Source organism: Pseudopipra pipra, chromosome 26 (assembly GCF_036250125.1).
Source record: "Pseudopipra pipra isolate bDixPip1 chromosome 26, bDixPip1.hap1, whole genome shotgun sequence".
Lineage (NCBI taxonomy): Eukaryota > Metazoa > Chordata > Aves > Passeriformes > Pipridae > Pseudopipra > Pseudopipra pipra.
In genome coordinates this window covers 3,968,941-3,987,375 of record NC_087574.1, presented here as the reverse complement: position 1 = coordinate 3,987,375, position 18,435 = coordinate 3,968,941, and the positions used below count along the sequence as shown (strand labels likewise).

The window sequence follows — 18,435 nt, the reverse complement described above, 5'->3', positions numbered from 1 at the left end:
CATCAGCCCTTAAAATAACCCATAATGAACGGGTGGGGAAAGGACCAGTCCCTCCCGATGATACACGTGTGCCTCAAAGGCACAAAGAACCCGGAGCCTCCAGAGCCCAGCCAGCCGCTGAGCCAGTTAAATATTCATGGCTGCCCCTTCCCCAGGACCCCCAAGAATGGCAGTGACTCCTCAGTCCCCAGAGCAGTCAGATTGCTCGAGCAATCTCTTTAATGAGGATTAAAAATAATAGTATAAAAAATCAATCCCAGAGCATGGCCCTTTATTTATTTTTTAAGAGATAATCCTCCTTTACTTTGCTTCTGGTTTTAAAACATTAAAAGCATCCCTCGCTGGAGCTTATTCTTTCCTAAACCAGTGGATGTGCACTAGAGCCTGGCTGGGGCTGCTCCATGGCACCTGCCACCACCAGCCACCTGTGCCTTGCCCAGTGTCCCTGCCAGGGGACAAAATGCCACAGGGCCCCAACACTCAGTGCAGTGATGAGCCAAGGCTCTGCTGCTCCTCCTGCTCCTGCAGAGATTTCCATTGTGCCCTCTGCCTTGGACAGGGCTGTGACAGCTGAGGTGTCCCTCAGGAAAGGCACAGGCACCCATTTCACTGTGGCTGCAGGCACTCCAAGGCACTGAGTGAGCAGATCCAGTGGCTGCAGGACCCCACTGCCCCATGACACTCCCAAGTGTCCACTCCATCCCTGCAGCAGCACCGAGCAGGGAGCAGAGGCTTGGTCAAGCTCACTGCCTCCATCCACTCCATTCAGCCAAACCCTTGGAGCTGGGCACCCTCACCCCCCCACCTCCAGCACCAGGGACATGGCCCCACTCCCTCCTGGAGAGTGCACACCAAGCGAACCCCAGGGTGAGTGGGCTGCAGGACCCCTGGGCTGCCCTAGGAGATGACAGAGCCCTGAATGAGCTGCAGCAGCCGCTCCTCCCGCAGGACCCTGGGCATGGGCACAGGGGAGCCCAGTGCCTCCCGCAGTCGGGTGAAGGCTCCAGCCCTCACCAGGTGCAGGCGCAGGGGCCCAATGCTGCCCTTGAAGCGGAAGGACTTGTAGACAAGAAAATCCTCTTGGAGACACTGGTCCAGCTGCAAAGAGAGGGCAGCTGCCTGTGCTGGTCCCACACCATTGTCCCGGTGCCCGTCAGCTACCCCCCCCCCCAGAGGCTGCCAGGCCACCCCAGAGCAGAGCCCACGTTCCCCTCACCTTGTAGCGCTGCCCCTCCGACAGGTCCCGCAGGCCCTGCAGCTCCACGAACACCTCGTAGTGGGGGGCGCAGGGCCCCGAAGAGTCGCCTGGAGCAGCACCATGAGCACGTTTAGAGCTGCCCACAGCCCTCAGCCCAGCTGGGCCCCGGAGGGTCGGCAGAGCCCTGGGCAGTGCCAGCCATGCTTTTAGGGGAACTCGAGCAGCTCAGGGGGACTCACCCAGCAGGCTACTCTCCACACAGACATAGTCAATCAGGCGAGCACCCGGCCACATGCCCAAGGCACGGCACAGGGTCTGGCAGAACCGCTCCTCAGGTATGCTCTCACCCCGCACACTCAGTGTCTGGCTCTCCCTGCAGCGCATGGGGCTGGGGTGAGTCACTGCCACCCTCTGCCACTGCCACTGCCACAGACCCTGCCTGCTACAGGGCCCCCTCACAGCTCCCCGAGGTGAGGGGCAGGGGTTGGGGTATCCTCACCTCCGCACAGGTTCCACCACAGGACACTGCTTGTGGAAGCCAGCCACCCTCAGCACCTCCCCAGCACAGCACCTGTGTGGGCAGAGGAGTGTGAGGGAGAGCTGGGTGTGTGGGGCTGGAGTGAGTGGTCCCCCAGGACCACACAGCAGGGAGGAAGCACCTGTACTCTCCTGGCTGGGCTGTCACAACCAGCCCATACTCTCGTCCCTCCCAAAGCTCATCCAACAGCATCGTCCGTGGCTCCTCCTCTGCAGGGCAGGGCAGGAACTCGAAGAAAGCCCAGTCAGGGCACAGCAGGAATTGGGGCACTGGCTCTTCTGGCCACAGGTTCACACCAAGCAGGGCTGGGCAGAGTCAGTGTGTGTCAGTGTGAGCCCTCAGACCCTCTGTCCTTGCCCACACAGCATCACCTGGTCCAAGGGGGAATTTTTTGCTGGTGCCAGCACAGCGCTGGTTTTGGGGAGCAGGAAGGGGATGTAGTAGAGAGATGCACCGGTGTCTGCTGGGGCAGGGGGATCTGTGCTGCCATACAGCAGCGGTTCCCTGCATGCACCTGGGGCAGACTGTGGGGACACCCTGGCATGGGGGACACTTACCTCCCACTGCCTGGTAGAAGGGGTAGTAGATGGGCAGCCCCTGGCAGTCAGCCTGGAGGAGGGCGTCGCAGTAGAGTCGCTCTGTGCTGTGTGCTGACCTCACCACCACCACCTCCAGCTGTGGCCACAGGCGCCGCACGATGCCCTCGAAGCCACGGGCACACTCAGCGCGGAGCTCAGCCGCCCGGGCAGGGTCGGGGGTCAGCAGTGCCTGCAGCTGGCTCCGCACCTCCTCAGGCAGCCCGGGCTGGGGGCTCAGCCTGCCCAGTGCCAGCTCCTGGGCCAGCTGGGGCCACTCATCGTGCAGGGCCGCCAGCGCGTCGCGCAGCTCGGCTGCCAGCCCGGCCTCCAGCACGTGCAGCCCCCGCTGCCCCAGGGCAAAAAGCAGCTGCACTCGCAGGGCGGTGGCCCGCGAGGGCAGGGCACTTGCCGGGGTAGGGGTGCAGTACAGGGTGGGCAACGGCCACCCCGCCGGGGTGCAGGGGCAGCCGGGGGTCCAGTGCAGCAAGGCTGTGCCCCGGCAGGTCAGCGCCCGCGGGAAAGCGGCACCGAGGGCATCCAGGTAGAGCACGGACCCCTGCGGGGGAAGATGGGGTCAAAAGGGCAGACCCCGCGGGGGTCAGACGCCACGAGGGTCCGCGCCCACCCCACCCGCTGCCCCCCGTACCTGCAGCGCGGGGTCGGTGTCCCAGCAGCTGCGGAGCAGAGCCCAGGGGAGCAGCGGAGAAACTGGATCCGTCGGCGCTCCGTCCCGGCAGCGCTGCCCCAGGGGATGCCGCTCCCGTAACTCCTCGGAGCCTGCCGGGAGAGACAAGAGGTGAGGGGGGCAACTCCGGGAGCTCCCGCCATCCAGCCCCCCGCGCCGCCGCCCCGCGCTCACCGCCGGCCGGGCCGGGGCCGGGGCCGGTGCCCAGCAGCCGCCGCAGCCGCCGCTCCTGGCTCAGCCGCACGTCGGTGCTCAGCGCCTCCAGCCGCCGCCGGTACCGGCCCCCGGCGCAGCGCAGCGCGGAGCGAACCAGGCGGTGCCGCAGCGCGGGGACAGCCACGGCCACGGCCACCGCCGCCGCCGCGACCGCCACCGCCAGCGCCGGCAGCATCCCGGGTAGCGACCGCCGCCCCCGAGCAGGGACCCGGCCCCGGACTTTCCTCGGCCCCCGGTTATTCCGCCTCCGGCAGGAATGACGGAGAATTACCGCGCCCGGCACCGCCCCCCCCCCCCCCCCCCGCTCTACTTTTATTTTCATTTTCAACTTTCCACAGCACCCCCGGAGACCCCCGCCCCGCTGGCCGAACCAGGACCCCCTGCTCCCCCATCAAGAGGAAGTTCCTTCTTTGGAAAAACCGGGCAATTGGTCCGGTTTGCTTCACTTTTTGCCTGCAAAAATGGCTCCAGCCCCATCCCCATCCCATCCGCTGCTCTCTAGGGCTGCCCCCCGGCCCGGGCAGAGCCCTCTGGATCCGTCCTGCATGTGCCAGGGGAGGCCCGATCCCCCTGCCCTCGGAGACGGGGACCTCAAACGCTGGGCCTGGCCCCAGCATCCACTCGGTACACCAGCTGGAAATGGAGAGCATGCAGCCCCCTGGAGGGACCTGCCTCTGCCCGAAGACACACTTGGAACCCAGAGCTTTTGTGTTATAAAAATATTCCGTGCTTTATTTACTCTGTGGTAGAAAAATAACATGGCCAGGACCCCAGAGCTTCCCGCCCCGGCAAGGGGAGAGGTGGGGGGCAGAGGGCTCTGCTCCTCCAAACCCCCTGCCCACCCGACTGCCCTCGCTGGGTGCCCTTGCAGCCTGCCACCCTCGTGCTGCAGCAGCTCTGGAGGGGACACTGAGGCCGGAGGGGCTCCTGCATCCTTGGGGGCCAGAGGAGGAGATGAGGTTGGGGAGGGGACCCCGCCACTGTGGAGCAGAGTGCAGCACCGGCGAGGGGGAGCCCCGGCCAAACCCCTGCTCCACTCCATGCCCCCAACACACCCCTGGGAACAGAGCCGCGGGGGAGAACAAGAAGGCGACACGTACATTCTTAGTGACGACTGCGAAAGCAAACCTGAGGCCGGGCTCCCAGCCCCTGCCCCAGCAGCCCCGCAGGGGGAGCAGGGGGCTGCGGGGCCGGTGCTGGCGGAAGCGGAAAGCCGAAGCTGGGCCTCTTAAAAGGAACATACAGGAAAACCATGCGACAAATCCGCTGCCGTTTATACAAGGGCATAAACACCAAAGAGCCGGACGCCAGCCTGTGTTTCAGGGCAGCACGGAGCAAATCCTGGGGGCAGAGCCCACCCGCCGCCCCCCCAGCACAGAGACACAAACACAGCACAGTCCCCGCAGCGCCAGGGCCAGTGGCGAGGGACCAGGTGCCTGCCCGTCACGACTGGGCGTGAGGGATCCACTGACTGTCCACGGGGCGCCGCAGCAGCTCCTCCACGTGCCTCGCCACATCCATCGTGTCATCCAGGTCGAAATCACCCTCAGGGTCCAGCACGGGGTCGGGGCTGCAGGAGGCAGGGGGTGAGGAGGGGACCGGCTGCAGCAGGATGGGGGCAGGGGATGTGATACCTACTTCTGGGTGTACATGTTGTAATGGGGCTGGGAGCAGACGGCAGGCGAGGGCGCCTGGTCCATGTAGGTGGCCCCTCCAGGGGCAGAATCGCTTGATGGATTGACAAACCTGTGGGGACAGGTCTCATGAGTGCTGGCACAGGACAGGATGGGCACCCCGGGGGTGAAGTCACGCTCTGGAAACTTTCACCCCCTCTGAACAGCGTCTCCCAAGGCTCAGCACCGATGTGGCCATTGGCAGCTGAGCTCCACAGTGCCCTGGGCTGCTGGTCACCCCTGCCAGCTCGACAGGGGAAATCCCATGGGACCCACTGCCCAGGGTTTGCCTTTGGTGTCACACTTACTCTGGCACCACTTGCTTGATCTGTGGCTTCACGTATCCATCCACGGCTTTAGCTAGAGGGAAGGAGACAGCGCTGAGGCCCCAGGATCCTGCTCATGCTGTGAACCTGTGGCAGTGCTGGGGGCTTCAGCTGCAGAGCCCCTGTGGGGCCAGTGCAAGCCCCAGGGTGGGGGATGCTGTGAGCCCCAGCTCCACGCCAGCTGGATGCACAAAGGAGGGGACACACATGGGGTGAAGGGACAGCGCTACCTGGCGTGGACTCACAGAGAACCGGCGTGTAGTACTTGGAGAACACCTCATCCTTGGGCCGGTCGGGGAACACGTAAATAAGGTAACTGAGGTCCCCAAGGCGGTCGGCCAGGGAGCGGATGGAGAAGTCCCTGGTGGTGAAAGGCATCAGGTTCCAGAACATCCTCTCAGCTGCAAGACAAGAACGAGGACCATGGTGATGTCCAGAGCCAGTGGTGGCTCCTGGTCCTGTTCTGGACACGGGCTGTGAGGTCACATCGAGGAGCAAACGGCATGTCCCACGCTGCATCCCTCCCCTGGTGACAGCTGAGGACAAAGCACGTGTTGCCAGAAAATGGGATAAGGCAGGAGGCACAGTGAACCCAAGGCAGGTCTGGCCTCATCCAGACACAGAGGGGGTGAGTTTGAGTTCCCTGGCCACAGGAGCTCTGTGGGGTTCTGCCGTGTTCCTCAGCCACACGACCCTCCGAAGGACGCTCTCATGAGAACAGCAACAAGCAGACTCCTGCATGGGGTCAGGCCACCCCTTCAAATCCCCGCACCGGGGAGCACCACAGAGTCACTGCATTTCGTAAAGCCCACATCAGTCCCCAGGGCTGGGTTGGAGGGTTCAGCCCAGTCACTCCCTGCTCTCGCCAGTGCTCGGGCCCAGTGTTGCCATGGGTGCAGTGAGTGAGGGCAGCGCTGCTCCCCACAGGGCAGCTGAGGCATCCCGTGGGCTCTTGCATTCGCCCCTTTCCCAAGGAAGGCTCTAGCGTGCCTGCCATGGCACTGCCAGTACCCCACGAGCATGAGACAGCCAAGCACAAGGTGGGGGCCAGGGACACTGTCTGGGGGTGCCAGCACCCGGCACACACTCACAGGAATCAAACTTCCAGGCGATGGTGATGCCACCAATCTCTGAGTCGCTGAAGCGCAGGAGGAAAGTCCCGTCGGGCTTGTTGATGAGCAGGTCGTGTGCCTGCTGCTTGTTGACGAAGCCCAGGATGGCCCTAGGCAGAGCAGGGCGTCAGGGCAGGGGGCTTGGCCTGGGCAGCACGGGACAGGGCGGCTCTTACCCGTCATTCCAGTGCGGCTTCAGATGCTTCTTCAGCACCTCCATGACCCCGTCAAACCACTGCCAGAAGGTGTAATTCCTCCCAGGCAGGTTTTCCTGTTGAAATCCCCAGAAAATGAGCACTCCTGCCACCAGCCTCGGAGCCGCTGTTACACAATAAAGCCATTGGATGCAGCAGCAAAGACTCAGGGACCTGGACTGTGGGATTCCCAGGTGGACATGCCCCATACAGCCCTCCAGCACAAGCACTGGGGGCACTCCACAGCTCTCCTGCACAGGCTCCAGGCTGCTCACCCGGTTGAACTGGGACCAGGACACCGTGGTGCTGCTGTAGTCCTCCAGGTGGGAGCTGGTGCTGTTGAACAGCTTCTGTGCCAGGAACACCAGGTTCTCCTTGGTCAGCCCACGGCTGCTCTGCACCTCTGCCTTGAACTTCATGTTGAGCGCCTCGCAGAGCTGCGGCCACTGCACCTTGTCGGGCACGGCGAAGGGCACGCGGCCCTGGGGGCAGAGAGAGAGGTCAGCACCAAGCTCTGCCTGCTGCCACTGGGCATGTCCCACCAGAAGGCTGAGCCCGACTCCTGGAGCCCCCCAGGAGGCTGAGCCCAACTCCCACAGCCCCCTGGGGCGAACAGGGCCTGTCTTGCCCCACATGGCACTGGCACTCACGGGCTCGGCAAAGGCATTGTCCCAGAGCACAGTGGCCGTGGCATTGTTGTCCTGGCTCCCGTGCACGATCACTACCACAGGCAGGGACAGCGTCTGCCAGGAGGAAGGAGACCAGAATGGGTTGTGGGGCATCACAGGAGCATCGCCCATGGGCACCCTATGGCCCCAGCCCAGCCCCACACTGTGGGCATGGTGTCTGTGGCTCACCAAGGGCCTACAGAGGGGACATGGCTGGTGGCTTTACCTTCACCTGGAAGACCAGCTCATTGCCACCAACACTGAACTGCGACTCGAAGAGGATGGTGAACTTCTCTTCCGTCACTGACTCGGCCCCACGGCGATCCGAGCGCTTGATTCGCTTCAGGGACTGCAGGGATGTGAGGGGTGAGCACAGGGGAACAGATGGGGACACCAGGGTGAACACAGGGGGACATGAGGGCACACGAGGGGAGGCAGGGGCACTCACCATGTTACGAAAGTGGGCACTGAGTGTTCCAGTGGCCTGGTGATACTCCATCACACAGCAGTTGTTAAGGATCTCCCCACTGCTCTCGCTGCCACCAGAATGCAGGGGTCAGGGGACCACCAGGGCCGGGAGCCATCTGAGGTGCAGGCCCCCCCCTGCCGTGCTCCCCACTGCCTTGGCAGCCCCAGCCCCCCACTACACCCCCCCAGCCCCCGGCATTACTTGCGGGTGCTCTCGTTCTTCAGCAGGGCCTTGGCTTGCTGCTCACTGATGATGGTGGCCTTTACCTGGGGGGGGTTCATGTGCACGTTCAGCTTCCCCCCCACCAGGAGCCGCACGGTGGCTGCGAACTTGGTCTGTGTCTTCAGCACCTGGGGGGGCTGCTTCTCGATGATGAAGGTGCTGGGGGGGCAGGAGGATCAGTGGGGGTGGGCAGAGCAGGGCCAACCCCACCCACTACCGCAGCCCACCCAGACCCCACCAGTACCTGGTGACCAGGGCAGAGATGATGTCGGTGATGGTGCCGTTCAGCTCTGACAGCATCTCCTCCACTGGGCCTGGGATTGGCAGCTGCTGGCACAGGTGCTCAGCCCGGCGGATCTGCTGCCGGTTCTGCCAGATGATCTCCGCCAGCTTCTCACACCTGAGGGGAGCAGGGCTCAGCACGTGCTGCAGCTCAGCACCCCCTCCCGCCCTGCCCCACCAGGCACCCACCACGTCTGCAGCACGTCCAGGGTGCCCTCGGGTGGGCCCCCGTTCCCTGCCAGCTGCTGCCGACGCTTCCACTGGATCAGCTCATCATCCAGGATGGTTGTTTGCTGCTTGCGCAGCAGCTGCAGCGTCTTCTGGTGCTTCTCAGCCAGGTCCTGCAAGGTGGGATGGTGTCATGGGGCACAGGGACAGCAGCACAGGAAGCAGAGGACAGCATCACGGGGGACGGGGTGGCATCACTCACCACACGGTACTGCTGTAGTGTCTGGGCCTCCCGGTGCAGCCAGGCCTCCAGCGACGCCTTCTTCTGTTGCAGTGTCGTCTCCCGTGACATGCGCTCCTGGGGGCCCAGCTGAGAAAGCTGGGAGAACTGGGCTGGGGGACAGGTCACAGCATTAGGGCCAGCCCTGCCAGTGCCCCGGCCCCACACCCCTCAGCCCCCCACCCACCTTGAAGGCGCATGTTCTCCTGGTACTGGATGATGAAGTACTCCTGTGTCTGCTGCAGCTTTTTGAGCTCGTTCTCCGAGTCCTGTGTGATGAGCCGCAGCTCCTCGAAGGTCTGGTTGATCTGCAGGTGCTTCTGGGACATGGCATCCACCAGGGAGCCAGCAGGCGAGGGGCTCTGTGCAGGGCACGGGGCATGCTTAGCACTGCAAGGGGACCCTCCCTGTTTCCTTGGGTGCTGGGGGCACCCAGAGCACCCCCTGCCTCAGGGCTGCTCCCCTCATCATGCTGGAGCACCTGAGCATTCCCCCAACCCTGTGGGACCCTCTCCCTCACCCCTCCCAGCTCCCACTCACATTGTTGGCCTCCCGCACCAGCCGCTGCTCGTGGTAGAGGATGTGCCGGATGCAGCGCACCAGCTCCATGGGGCACCGGTCATACGTGTTCTGTAGGAGAGCACAGCCTCAGCCAGGCACAGGGCAGGGACCCTCCAGTCTCACACTCCCACCTGCGGCCCCCTACTTGCCTGCAGCTGTGTGGCGTAGTGCCCCAGCTTGATCTTCAGCAGGAAGCCATCCTCGCCCACTTGGTGGTCTGCCTTCTTCTGCAACTCCTGGATCAGCCCCTCCAGCAGCTGTGTTGCCTTCACATTCTCCTGGGGGTTGTCGAGGTCGATGGAGTCCCTACACATGGAGCAGAGAGCATCAGGGCAGCCTATTGGTGGGGGGCACCTACTGGCACCCCTGAGGCAGCTGCTGCCAAGCCCAGCACCCCCCTGGGGACAGGACCCCCAGCTTACCATGCCTGGCTCTCAATCCACTGTGACAGGTAGTGCCGCACCTCGATCGGGAAGTGCTGCCCATAGAGTGCCTGCATCTGCCGCAGGGCTTCGCCCTGGAGCTGCTGGGCCTGGATCCACACCGCCATGGCTCAGCACCTGCAGGAGATGGGCTGTCAGGGCACCCGTGGCAGACAGGCAGGCGCTGTGCTGTGCCGAGTCCAGCCCCAGCTGTCCCCACACCCTTTGCAGGAGTTTCCGTGTTCTCCTTTGCAGGAGCCTCTGGAGTCTCTGGTGCTGCCAGCGCCGTCTCCAGTGGCTGAAAGAAGGGGTGTGTGGGGGCAGGGGACCCTGGCTCTGAGTCACCCCCTCTTTTCTAGGAAGAACCCTGGGGGTGCCCGGGGCCAGGGACGCGCCTCTGCGCGGCCTCTCCACATGGTTCTCATTTCCCCTCACTGTGCCACGGGATCGCAGCCATCGCTGGCCACGCAAATGAGGAAACGGGGCTGAGGGGAGGGAGGGCTGGCCAGGAATCCAGGGTGACGCAGAGCAGAGGCCCCCCCTGCGCTCGCCCTGCTCCTGCCCACACCCTGGCAGTGCTGATGGGCAGAAGCAGTCCCAGCCCCAAGGGACCACGTGGCACCACAGACCCTGATAGCTCCCTGGTCCCAGGGCCACTGTATGACCTATGTCCTGGTGGACATGCACAAAGCTTCTCAAAGCAGTTTTGGGGCGGCTCTAGCTCCATGCAGGAGCACTGCCAGATTCCACCCGCCACTCAGCCTCAGTTCCCATGGGGCAGCCAGGGATGGGACAGTGGAGACAGCACCTCTACCAAAACCTAGTGCATCCCCTGGGCAGTCACACCTGTGGCTGAGTGTTTGAGGGTAATGCAATGGTGCTCAAGGCCCCCCCAGACAAGGAGGCAGCAGTAAATAGCATTTAGATACACTCACACCCAAACTGCCTGGGATCTGGCACCACACGGAGGGGCTGGGCAGAGGTGTGAGGGAGGCCTCACGCCATGTCCCAAGGCCGAGTGATCATCACAGGACCTGGTCACTGCACTGGCTGGTGACAAGCAGAAGGACCGAGCCAGTGGGGGCTGTGCCTCCCCAGCTCCCCAAAGCACTTTGTTCAGCCTCAGAAATACCCCATGGCCCACGCAGCTCCAGAAAAGCCGGTGTGGTCCCCCAGTCAGGGGCACGCGCTGCGGGACAGAGGCAGCGGGTCCGAGAGGAGCAGCCATGGCTGGAGCCCCTGAGCTCGGCACACCCGCCCCTGAGCAGGAAGAGGAACAATAACCCAGAGCTGGCTAAAAATGAATTTTTCCCCTATAAAATGGGAGGAACATTTCCACATTCACAGAAATCACCAAGCTGGAAATGCTGCTGGCGAGGAGGAGCCTGGGGAGGCATAAGAACGCCAGCAAGGAGGAAAGGAAAGGTGGGATGGCCAATAACAGGACAAGCTGCTGTTGGAAATTGAGGATGCTTGATAAGGGGCAGCGGTGGCAGGGCCAGGAACAGCCATGGCCATGATGGTGCCATCACGACACAAAAAAATGAAGTCCCCAGCACTGCAAGGACATCTGCATGGACACAGAGCAAACAGATGCTGCCCTGCCTGTCGAGAAAATGGTGATCTCTTCCCATTTTGTGGTGACAAAACACTTCCTACTCCACTCCAGTGTGTTGTTAAGCAACGAGTCTCCAGCTGGTCTGTGGTGAAGCCAGCAGGCACTGTGCTAGGCCAGCACCAGCCTGGGAGCAGGAGCACCAGCATCACATCTGCCTCTACAAGGGAGCATGCAGCCACCTATGGTGGCACCGCTCACCTGGTGTGTGCCCCAAAACACCACTCGTGCCAGGCTTGGGCACAACCTCCATGGGCATTGTCAATGCAGCAGTGGACATTTCTGCAGGCACCTCATTTTGGTTTCCTGTGTCTCACCTGTGGACTGACAAACCAAACCTCCCTGTGGGCTGCAGGGTGCCCTGAGTGCCCCAACACAAGCCGCCAGTGCTCCCTGCCATGAGCAGATGAGGCTTTTGGCCCCGAGACTCAGTAAGGCTGAGGCAGCAGCTCAGTTTTGGCATGAGCTGCAGCACCATGGTCCCACTGTGCAGCCAGAGCCACCACTGCCAGCTTTTCCAGGCAGCCCTGCCTTCTGTGCCCAGCTGCTGCTCGCAGCCACTGCCTTGGCTTGGACCATGCTGAGCACCACTCTCCAGCACCACATTCTCCAGTGGCACCACTGACTGCCCAAGGGGTGGGAAGCCGAGGATGGATTCACCCCTGTGCCCAGAGACTGGTATTCAACCACCTCAGTGCCACCACCCAGCCCATCAGCCCCGGCGCTCTCCGTGGCTCCGGCACCGCGGCAGAGCCACCGCAGCCTCAAGCGCTGCCACGGGTCAGCTGTGCTGCAGCCGCCAGCCCCGCGCGCACTCCAACAACTGCAACAGGCAGATAATTGTAGTGGTTTAGGCTACTTTGCATTTACTCGCTGGCAGCGAGCTGGAACCCACCCGTCACTGCAGCTCGGTTAACCAGCAGCACTCGACAAGCCACAGCAACGCGCTCACCGGAGACTTATCGCCTGCAAAGAGGCACAGGCAGCAGCTTCCCGGGGTAGGACCAGGGCTGAGGAGAGGGACCCCAGTGCCATGGGGAGGGACCCCAGCACCACAGGGACCGTGCAGAGGAAGGGAGACGCCAGCAGTCATTGCTTCTGCCTCTGACAGACCCACTACCCGCTGCCAATGCGGAGGCACTGCCAAACCCGATGTAAAATCCATGAAACCCACCCAAAAGGGGCTCTCAGAGGGCTGGAGACAGCACTGGGGAAGAGGATGGTGGGGGAGGCTGGCAGCACCGCTGGGGCTGGGGACAGCCAGGGGACTGATGTGACTACAGCGGGGAAGGGTTGCAACCACAGTGGCAGCGGGCTGACGCCAGCAACAGGTCCCAAGCTGCAGGAGAGCCGGAGTACATCCGTGGGCAGACAAAAGGAGGGAAATGCCTCACGGGGTGAGGCCGGCAGTGGCACTTTCTCACGTGTCATGGGCACGGCAAAACCCAGACACAGGCAGCAGTCACCCTGGGGCTGGGGCATGCTCCACACGGGATGCTCCTTGCAATCAGCCACGGGATGCTCTCTGCACACAGCCATCCCGAGGACCTTTCCGAGGGCAGGACACCCCTGCCATGGTGCTGGCACAGCCCTCGACAGCAGCCCCTTACCCCGTCCCATGCCCTGCAGGACCAGACAGGGGCCCAGGGCCACGCAAAGCCCTGGGGGGACCACAGCAAAAGGCTCTGGCTGTAACCCCCCACCCCACTCCCGCGCCGGACACACGCAGCCCCTCCGCCGCGGCGGCTCCCGCACTGCCCTTCGCCCGTCGATCTCCCGGCCCGGGGCTCTCCGGAGCGGTGTCCTGCCCTGGCAGGGGCCCGGCGCGGGGCTCCGGCGGCGGCGGCCCTGCGCCCGCTGCGCCTCCCGCCGCAGTAAACACGGACACGTGGTTTCTCGGCACCTCCGGGAGCCCGCGATCGCTTCCAGGTCAGAGCCGGCCCCGCTCGCGGCCGCAGGGCCGGACCCGCAGCCCCGCGGTGGTGCCGCCGGGGGGCTCCGGGGCTGCCCCTGCCAGCGCTGCCCCTGCCCGCGGCGGGCCCGGCGGGAGGGTCTCCTGCAGCCCCCAAGGTGGGCAGCCACAAGCAAGGTCCCTCCAGGGCAGGATCCAGCCCCCAGCCAGGCCCGGGGGACGGTGCGGACGGCCCTCGAGAGCGGCCGCTCTGCACACGCAAGGGCTCTGGTTCTACCAACACAGACACCCACCCCTCCACCCGCACCGTCCCCCTGCCCACCCCGGCTCGCTCCAGGGACCCCCTGGAGCCTGGTGCGGGGTGCCCCGTCCTGCAGCCGCACTCACCCCGCTCTGCCCCACGCGCCTCTCCAGTGTCCGAACCCGGGGCAGCCCGGCCGCGGCTCCAGGCTGGTGCTGCCGGCACAGCCGGGCTCCCAGGCGGCCGTTTCGCTGGCTGCGCACTACAGGAAGGAGCAGAGAGCAGCTATTTCCTTCCAAAATGTCAGCTGCCTGCGCAGGGCAGCCTGCCCTGGGCTGCTGGCAGCCACCTCTGCCTCGGCTGCCTGTGGGGTGCCGGCTGGGGAGCGGGGCCAGCACACCCTCCTGCTCGGCCCCATACACCTCCCTGGTGCCAGAGTGAGCACAGCCTCTGTCCCCAGCAGACTGGCGGTGCTGACCCCCATGAGCCCCCATGACTGGCCAGCAGCCAGGGATGGGACGCCAGGGACCAGTGCAGGAACTCGGCATAGGGGGAGACAGGACCCACTCATCTGCACTTCCCAGCTCTGCTCACACCCCCACAGCACATGGCATCGGGGTAGAGCCTGCACCGAGAACACCCAGGTGCTGGTGAGCAGCCCCCAGACCCAGGCCCTGTTCACAGCTGTAGCCAGGGCTGGGGGCACCAGGGCACAGCAGAGTCAGCACAGAGGGCCCAGGGCTGCTCGCATGTTTTACACCGGCCTGTGGTTTCCAGCTCTGGCTGGGAGGCAGCAGCCGGCACGGGAGCGAGCTCCTTCTAGAAGCTCTGTGCTTTGATGGGGTTTGTTTTTCTCCCACAGAAAGTGGTAGCAGCCGACGGCTTCACCCTGGCGCCATCGGGGAGGAGGCAGCTGAGTGCCCCAGCCCACGCTGGAAACATCTGGGGCCAGGCACTGTGGGGCTCATGAAGGAGGTAATGCTGGCTCTGTTAACAAAATGTGCCACCCTAGGGCAGAGGCAGTGGGTTCCACAACCAGTGGGCAGAGCCAGGACTAGTAGCACCAGGACCAGCTGGGTGTCCCAGCAACTCTGGGAACCAAAAATGGAGAATTCGAACTGTTACAGGAACAAGGAAACCTCACATGTGACCTGATGCTGCCCAGGGGGGACACCAGCCCCTCACAGGCAGAGGTGCCCCAGCTAGGGACAGGCATCTCAGGGATCAGGGACAGGGGCTGCCAACAGTTCTGCTCACGCCACAGGCCAGTGGCTGTGCCTGCCTGCCAGCACTTGCCATCCTTGGGAAAGGTTTTTCTCCACTCTTCAGATTTCCTCTTCCAACCACAGAGGCCTAGAAACCTGGTCAAACCAAAACCACCAAAATACCAAACAAAATCCCAGCAAAATCCTTTGAATGCAAGGGCTGGGACCGTGAAAGAAAAACCACCCTGGTGCACCAAGAGCCGCCCCAGGGCAGCCACAGCCAGATACAGGTGCTGTCCCGCCAGTGGTGGGATTCCCCCAGACACTGAGGATGTAGCAGGACCAGCACTGGTGGGCAGGACACACTGTGCAGCACCCAACCAGCCCCATGAGGTGCATGGAGCCTGCAGGACATTCGCCATGGGGAGCCCAGTCCCTGCCAGCATCGGTGCTGCCTCTGCCATAAACCCCCAGACAGGATTAGAGAGGCCAGGCAGAGCTTTAAGTATTCCTGGCTCCCTGGGGCCAAGCAGCCGAATTAACCGGGTGTGGCACTTCTGGGCTGGCACAGCAGGGCTGGCACAGCTGGCTCTGACGTCTTGGGGCTTCCCCCGGGCTTGGTGGAGGAATCCTGGGGCAGGCACACAGCCACTGCCTACCTGCAGCATCCCTGCTCAGGCAGGCTCTGGCCCTTGCCTGGGAGGGGACATGCCAGGGAACTTAAAGAAGGGATTTTCCCTCCACACTAATAATGACCCACCTCAAGCCCCTGTAACACTGCACTGAGGGCACAGCCCCAGGGTCCCACAGGTCCTGCGCCAGCCCCCAGCATTGAGGCCACATCCAGCACAGCCCCTGGCTCAGTGATAATCCCTGCTCAGACCTGCACCAGCCCAGGAGGGATGGGCTGGGAGAAGGACCTGAGGATTAAGCTCATTTCAGCATCGAATTAGTCCTGATTGGGGTCTGGAGACACAATTTCATTTTCTCTGCCATGCATCAGTGAGCGCACACAATGGCACTAATCCAGCCACAGCCAGGCTGGATTTTCTGTGCAGGACCCAGGTGGGTTGGGGGTGATGTGGGCAGTGCAGGCACCAAGTGCTGCTCCAGCCACATCTGATTGATACCACGCTCCTGCTCCCCGTGGGCCTGGGGACATGGGGCAGGAGATTCTTTACCACTGGCACAGCCATCCTGCAGGGCCAGCCCAGCCAGCATGGCATGGGATGGGTTTTTGGGATGGCTAGTGAGCAGGGACAGGCAAAGGGACACCAGAGCAGCCCCTGCATCCCCCCCCACTCCCAGGGTTCATTCCCAGCAGCTGCTGCAGCTCTGCATATGGAGATGCTCTCACACCAGCTCTGCGGAGCAGGATGGAGAGGGGTAAAGCCTTGCCTTTGGAAGAGGAGATATAGAGACACCCAGGGATGTTGGCAGGAGGGAAACTAGTCAGAGAGAGAATAAAACAACCAAAACACCAATAGTTTGTGCAACAAAATTTTCAGTCAAACCCAGGCAAGGGTGAAGCACAGCATGCATCCACATGCACACAAACATGTCTAGGTGGGAGAGCTGGGTTTCAGGTTTCCTGGCCCTGGGATGGGTTCTGCAGCCCCTGGAGCAACAGCAGCCACTGGCAGTGCCAGGGCAGAGCCCCTGCCTTTGGGCTGCACCTCGAGCCCCACCGCAGCATCTCCGTGAGTGGGGCCAAGGCAGCTGCATCCCCGGGGCTGCAGCCAGGGCCAGGTGTTCACACCAGACAGGACAAAGATCATTTTAGAGCAGTTTCAGCTGGTGAGAGGGCTCACAGCTGCCAGCAAGAGCTGCCTCTTTCTCTTCTAAAGGCTTTGTGGGGCCATTAAACAAGAGGGACAAGAGGCTAGACAGAGCAAGTACCCCACACATGGTGGGCAGGGCTGAGCTGATGCCACTCTGGCTCTTCAAGGCAGCAGCTCTCCAGCACCAACCTTTTCCCCAGTTCCCTCCCCAGCAGAACTCTGCTATAAACCAGAAATTACAGCTCATAACACAAAGTTACAGGGAAAATGGAGATTGCAAAACTCACCAGTGACTCTTTGAACCAGGAGTGGGTTGTGACCATGCTGCGGGTTCGGCTACACCGCTGTGGCTGCCCCAGCCCAGTGAGCAGCTGCCTGGCAGCCCATCACTCCCAGCACGGTGGGAAGCGGGAGCTGGCACTCAAGGAAGCACCGGGCACAAAGTGCCTGTGAGCAGCCAGTGCTCCCAGCCCCTCTGGTGCAGCCAGATGGGTGGATTCTGCTTTATCAGCAAGTCAGCTCAGCCCTATCAGCCAGGAAGCCGTGTTCACAGTGCCTCCCCCTCGATGTTTCCCAACACAGCGGGAGAAGCAGCGTGCAGCAGCCTACCTTTTATCAGCCAGCAGATGTTGCTAGAACTGTTGCTGCATGTAAAATTCAGGCATGCCCAGCGCCACTTGGATCCCTGCACCAGCCACGCGGTGCCAGGGTAAACACCCCCGCCCCCTTCCTCCTGGGATCAAAACACTTGGGGGTTGCAAAATAGACACCCCATGAAAGGAAAGGCATGCCACAGAAACATTACAGCTGTCGAGGCTACTTCTCCCCGAGCATGCCGGAGCCCCGGAGCCAGCAGCCGGCACAGCCTCCCAGGCTGGAGCTGCCTGTGCAGCCTCAGAGCTGAGTACTGATCTGTCCCGGTGAGACAGGGACTGGAGAACCCCTGCCCTCGTCCCCCATGCCCCAGCTGCCGCACGGAGGGTGCTCTGACAGCAGCACCCACAGTGTGTGGGACACCGGGAGCTGCCACAGCTGCATGGCCAGAGGGACATGGCCCTCAGCGCAGGTATCCAGGGGATGCTGATGGGACGGAGGTCCCACTCACCCCACACACTGCCCTGCTGTGCCAGGGTTCCCACTGGCTCCCCGGGGCTGCCGTGAAGCCCATTGAACACAGCCCAGTTCACAGTCATTCCTTGCAAACCAGAAAGTCATTTCCCAGCCGACGGGGCCGCTTCACTGTACTCGGCCCAGCATAGTCACCGCTCTCCACCCACGCCATGGACGAGTGCAGGGAGCAGGGATTTTTTGCAAGCAGAGTTTCTGGGTTTTGCTATCACTCGAGAGAGAGCTGGGAAACCCCATGGCAAAGCCTTTGCAGACACTTTGGAGTCAGCACTTCCCCTGCAGTGAGAGGGGAAGGTCCCTCCAGAGGCTCTGTGTGCCCTGCGCCGAGCATCCACAACTGCAGCTCCCTGTCCAGTGCCAGCATCCCTTGTCCTGCTCCAAACATCAGCCTCAGCACTAGGCAGGCACAGCACAGCCAGCAAGGTGGCTCTAGTGACAACTGCAGGGGCCAAATACCCCTGAGGGAGGACACTGTCAAGGTGCCATGAAATGCAGAGTGGGTGACAGCCACCTGTCACACCCCTCTCCCAGCCCAGCTCTCCTCTGTCCCCGGGGAACAGGCTGTTGGCATCTCTCAACCTGAACCAGAGCTCCTCCTCCTCCTCGTGCTGCACCCACCACACAGCCTGTCCCAGCCCAGCCCTCCCCAGCCCAAGGGATGAGCCACTCCCCAGGAAAGGTTATAAAACCCAGGGAGACAGTCTCCATCCTCACATCCAGGACCTTGGAAGCACATCAGGTCAGGCTGTGATCCCAAAGGCTTCAGGAGCACCAGGGCCGGGGCAAGTGACTCTGACACTTCCAATGCCTCCCCTCACCCGGAGCCACACACACAGGGCACAGCCAGGCTCGGCACTGGACCCAAGCAAACCTTCCTCCAGCACGGTCACAGAGCAAGTGCAAACCTCTGAAGCAGGACAGCAAACCTTGGCTCAAAATCACTCCAAGGGAGCACGGCAGC

The 18,435-nt window shown here is 62.8% G+C and overlaps 2 protein-coding genes across 4 annotated transcripts; both read right to left on the bottom strand.

Annotated features, from left to right (window-relative positions):
* Positions 1–254: 254 nt before the first annotated feature.
* Positions 255–3,436, bottom strand: GHDC (GH3 domain containing). Its single transcript, XM_064636315.1, has 8 exons — positions 3,174–3,436; positions 2,961–3,091; positions 2,294–2,870; positions 1,858–2,041; positions 1,698–1,769; positions 1,438–1,571; positions 1,217–1,305; positions 255–1,098 (listed from the first exon to the last, which is right to left on the bottom strand). The coding sequence occupies exons 1-8, from the start codon at positions 3,388–3,390 to the stop codon at positions 898–900; spliced, it is 1,605 nt and encodes a 534-aa protein (XP_064492385.1). The 5' UTR covers positions 3,391–3,436; the 3' UTR covers positions 255–897.
* Positions 3,437–3,919: 483 nt separating this feature from the next.
* Positions 3,920–9,723, bottom strand: LOC135402826 (signal transducer and activator of transcription 5B). 3 transcript variants are annotated; one of them, XM_064636299.1, is made up of 18 exons: positions 9,593–9,723; positions 9,320–9,476; positions 9,150–9,239; positions 8,797–8,971; positions 8,592–8,722; positions 8,351–8,502; positions 8,124–8,279; positions 7,859–8,038; positions 7,637–7,724; positions 7,415–7,537; positions 7,171–7,263; positions 6,796–7,002; positions 6,503–6,597; positions 6,306–6,436; positions 5,445–5,615; positions 5,197–5,248; positions 4,854–4,961; positions 3,920–4,785 (listed from the first exon to the last, which is right to left on the bottom strand). In XM_064636299.1, exons 1-18 carry the CDS (start codon positions 9,718–9,720, stop codon positions 4,659–4,661), a joined length of 2,364 nt encoding a protein of 787 aa, XP_064492369.1. In that variant the 5' UTR covers positions 9,721–9,723; the 3' UTR covers positions 3,920–4,658. The 3 variants fall into 3 exon arrangements, with proteins under 3 accessions (XP_064492369.1, XP_064492370.1, XP_064492371.1); XM_064636300.1 differs by having other exon boundaries at positions 5,460–5,615; XM_064636301.1 differs by lacking the exons at positions 4,854–4,961; positions 5,197–5,248 and having other exon boundaries at positions 5,460–5,615.
* Positions 9,724–18,435: the final 8,712 nt, after the last annotated feature.